This window comes from Bombyx mori, chromosome 3 (genome assembly GCF_030269925.1).
Source record: "Bombyx mori chromosome 3, ASM3026992v2".
Classification (NCBI taxonomy): domain Eukaryota; kingdom Metazoa; phylum Arthropoda; class Insecta; order Lepidoptera; family Bombycidae; genus Bombyx; species Bombyx mori.
This window is the reverse complement of record NC_085109.1, coordinates 7260377-7264392: the sequence shown is the minus strand read 5'-3', so window position 1 is coordinate 7264392 and position 4016 is coordinate 7260377. Positions and strand designations below refer to the sequence as shown.

Genomic DNA, 4016 nt, shown 5'->3' with positions numbered 1-4016 from the left:
TTTTGTCACAGCACTACTTACCCACCATTTTGTAAAATCAATCAAGCTTTCCAGCTTTATGAAGTGTGACGTTTAAGTATACATCAACGTAGTATCTATTGACTAATTTATTTGAGTTTTAGGTTCAAAGTTAGCATTTCAACAGTAATTTAACAAACTTGAAGCACAAAACACTCACCAAAATGCTGTATCTTGAAGATTATTTGGAAAGTAAGTTATTTGTTAGACCAGTGACGTAACTAAAAATCCATTAAGACAGTTGGTAGCACTGTAGCGTCCTTAATAAATAAAGCGCAAAATTTAAAAATACCACTATTTGAATTGTTAAACAACATCGTTGACGCAGAATATTGAATTAGTAAATTAAGTAATACAAATAATAATAACAGCTTGATTTAATTTTAAAGTTTATGTGAAAGCATAAACCGAATAAAATTTGAGATTTAATTGCAGTGATAGAACATCTACCGCAAGAACTGCGAGACAGATTTACTGAAATGAGAGAAATGGATTTGTCTGTCCAAAGTAAGCTATCTTGCCATAAAATTACATTCATACATACAATACAATTACACTATTATACCAGACTTTTACTATATTTTGGTCATTAATAGATAACATGGACACCCTTGAGAAAAGAGTCCGTACTCTTTTTGGTGGATGTCGTCGTGGTGAAATAAATACCGATCAAGCCAATACTGAGTTTTCGGATATTAAGCGGGGCTATGCCAAAACTTTAGAAGAGGCTGACGAAAAGACCACACTTGCCAACCAAATGTATGATTTGGTTGATAGGTATCTTCGACGATTAGGTACGTATCACTAAAAAATCCTGTACACAAAATAATGTATGAAATATATTGCAACTTTTAAGTAAATTCAGTTAAATGAGTGATTCCATAATTAAAATTAATTAACACTCCGGTTTGCATACATAATTGTGTACCACTATGAAAACATGGTATGATGTATAATTAAACAATTTATATATTCGAAATATTCAAATAATAAGTTAAACATGCTTAAAAACAGATACAGAGCTGCATAAATTCAAGTGTGAGCTTGAAGCAGACAACAAAGGGATAACAGAATTGCTTGAGAAGAGGTCACTTGAATTGGATGTTAATACTAATCACACTAGCACATCAAACAGCAGTCATTACAAGGAAAATAGGTAACTCAACACAAATGTCAAATTAAAATTGTGTAATGAAAAATATCCTCAATCATGTTTTGACTAAATAGTTGGATAGATACTATCTTTAAACAATAATTTGCTCTCAAGAGTTAGTATTAAACTACAATTCATTGTAGTTTGAATCGCATCTTGTTTCCTACTGGAACAGTAAGTAATCAGTAGCTTGACTATGCCTGGCATTGCTGATGTCTGAGTTACAGTGACTATATACCATCAGGTAGGCTCTATATGCTGCTGCATGCCCACCTTTGATCTGTCTTGGAAAAAAAAATGAAACATTAATAAAATAAGATAATTCTTGGAAATTGTTCAGGTATCGCATAAGGCCAGAAAAGCGACGAGATAGTTGGGGAAATCGTGATTCCCAACGTGGACATTCCTCAAGCAATATGTCGCGCACTGACTCCGCCATACAGGTTTGTTAGGAGATTTTAGGCAAACTCAAAAAAAAGTCGTAATAAAAAAAACAATTACTAAGAAACAATTTTCAGAATTTACAACTTAACTTGCAAATAAGTTGTTTATTTCAAAGTACAGTGTAAAACTTATAATTTCTGTTCAAATACTTTCAGGCTGCACTTGGTCGTGAATCTTACTCTTTGGGACATGCTGGCAGTACCATAGCTGCAGCAGCAAGCCAAGCTATTGCTGCTACACAACAAGTAAATTAAACATTAATATACATGATTAATAAAAAACATGTTTTTGGTTGTATAAAAATAACAGGTTCAGCCTAACTGATATCACTTTTTCCTGACCTCAAAACGGGATAACACATTATACACAGTCTTAAATCTACACTTTTTGGTCAATAAAATAAATTAACTACTATTCCAGCTAATTACTTATAGACTGACAAATACTCTGAATAATAATTAAAATGAAAAGTATTTATACGAATTAATAGAGTTTTCATGTGAAGGCAGTAGTTTATGCTCATTTCAGCTTCAGAATCTTTCTGCATTTAACAAATAGATATAATGTATCATTTAATATAATATTTTTTTGATAAAACCATCACTTTATTTCCGAATTATGTTAACATTAATTCTCTTAATGTACAGATGCAGCATGGTCGTCGTACAGCATCATTGAAAGCATCCTATGAAGCAGTTGCAGGTGGAGAGCTGGCTCATCATGCTTTACAAACTCATCATCACGATCATGGTAAAAAAAATATTTAAAATAAATTAATTGATCATTCTCAGTTGCTCAAACGCTAGAAAAGCTAGTTATAAGCTTTTTTCAGAATTTCCCTGGGTGAAAAGTTTGTCTACAATTGGTTATCTGTCCACTATACCAATTATAATAGACCAGAAAATCTAGGCAAGCGCGAATTGATAAATTTTCAATATGAATTACGTTTGGGGAGCAGTAAATCTCTCTATCAAATTCACTTCAAAATAAAAATAAATAACAGATAATTGGTAAATAATGACAAAGTGTCATCTAGTCCCAAACTAGGACTTTCTGAATTATGGGAAACAAAGACTGATGCACATGCATACTTAATATGTTTAAACATGTCTGGCTATTAAAGACAGGCAAACTAGTTTGTCGTACCAATATTTTCCACAAATTCGACTTGGGAATCGAACCTACATATCTCGGCTCTGCTAACAGGGGCGTTGTTTATTCTGCCACTGAGTCAATCAATAAATACCAAAAATCTTCCCACATAGGTCAAGGTGTATCTTCTGGGTCGAGTCAAATAAACAGTGTCCACGGGCACCATACAACATCACATGGACACAGCAGTTCCTCTTCCTCTACCAAGCGCAACAAACAAAAGTAATTATAAAATATAACCAATAAACTTTTCTAAAATGTTTATCATAGAAAATTATATTCATTGGAATCAGAAAAAGTCAGTTTCAAACAAATTCTAGAAATAACAAATGTCAGAAAATCTGTGCCCATGCAATGTATATTATAAGTGTTTTATTGTATAATATAATGATATTATTTATTTACATTTAATTATTCTACCCAGGAAAGCCAGCTATAGTTCGTCAACTGTGTCATCTCACACACAACAAGTCACAGCAGCTGCCAGTCGCTCGTCCTCCCCCACAGTAACGTGAGTACAATTAAATCAAATTTACACAAATAAAAAAAAAACAAAGTTGTTTTAAAAAAATAACGTTTGTTTTCAGGATTAATAATGTGGTGAACAATGTGCCCATAGAGGAACCAATGGAAGAAGAATGGACCTACGATCCTAACGAGCCTCGCTATTGTATTTGTAACCAAGTATCTTATGGTGACATGGTGGCTTGTGACAACCAAGATGTAAATATCATGTTTTTGTGTATTCATACATAATTTTAGGATTTCCAAAATAATGTTTTTAATATAAACTAAGTTAAATGACTTGATTCAATTTCTTCATAGAATGCGTTAAAAAACGTCATTGACTAAATTTTTTATGTTGTATGTCTGTTAAATAGAAAAAATGTTTTGCAATTCTTTGTTTTTAGCGTTTCTAACTGTAGTAGCACTTGTATTTAAGAGATATAATCTTTTTAATCTGACTAATAAGTTATTTTGCATACATAACAGAGTCAGCAAAATTTTTATTAATAAAAATCGCCCTTTTTCAGTGTCCATACGAATGGTTCCATTATCCGTGTGTCGGGATTACTGCTCCACCGAAAGGTAAATGGTACTGCCCGCAATGCCAGACCAACATGCGCCGTAACCGTGCCCACCGAAAGAATTAATTATAATCACACTGAAATCTCATATCATATTATTATAATTATTGTATTGTCATATTTCGCATTATCATAGTAAAGCATTGTGTTCAAAGATAAAA

The 4016-nt window shown here is 32.5% G+C and overlaps 1 protein-coding gene across 1 annotated transcript; it reads left to right on the top strand.

Moving 5' to 3' along the window:
• Positions 1 to 4016, top strand: LOC101741028 (inhibitor of growth protein 3). The gene is made up of 11 exons (XM_004931741.5): positions 1 to 210; positions 454 to 525; positions 615 to 812; positions 1033 to 1174; positions 1512 to 1614; positions 1771 to 1860; positions 2263 to 2365; positions 2881 to 2989; positions 3192 to 3278; positions 3355 to 3490; positions 3802 to 4016. Exons 1-11 carry the CDS (start codon positions 183 to 185, stop codon positions 3919 to 3921), a joined length of 1188 nt encoding a protein of 395 aa, XP_004931798.1. The 5' UTR covers positions 1 to 182; the 3' UTR covers positions 3922 to 4016.

Coding starts and splice junctions, on each gene's coding strand:
- LOC101741028 (XM_004931741.5), top strand. CDS start 183: ATGCTGTATCTTGAAGATTATTTGGAAA. Junction 1,861..2,262: donor CTATTGCTGCTACACAACAA/GTAAATTAAACA, acceptor CTTAATGTACAG/ATGCAGCATGGTCGTCGTAC. Junction 3,279..3,354: donor TCGTCCTCCCCCACAGTAAC/GTGAGTACAATT, acceptor GTTTGTTTTCAG/GATTAATAATGTGGTGAACA.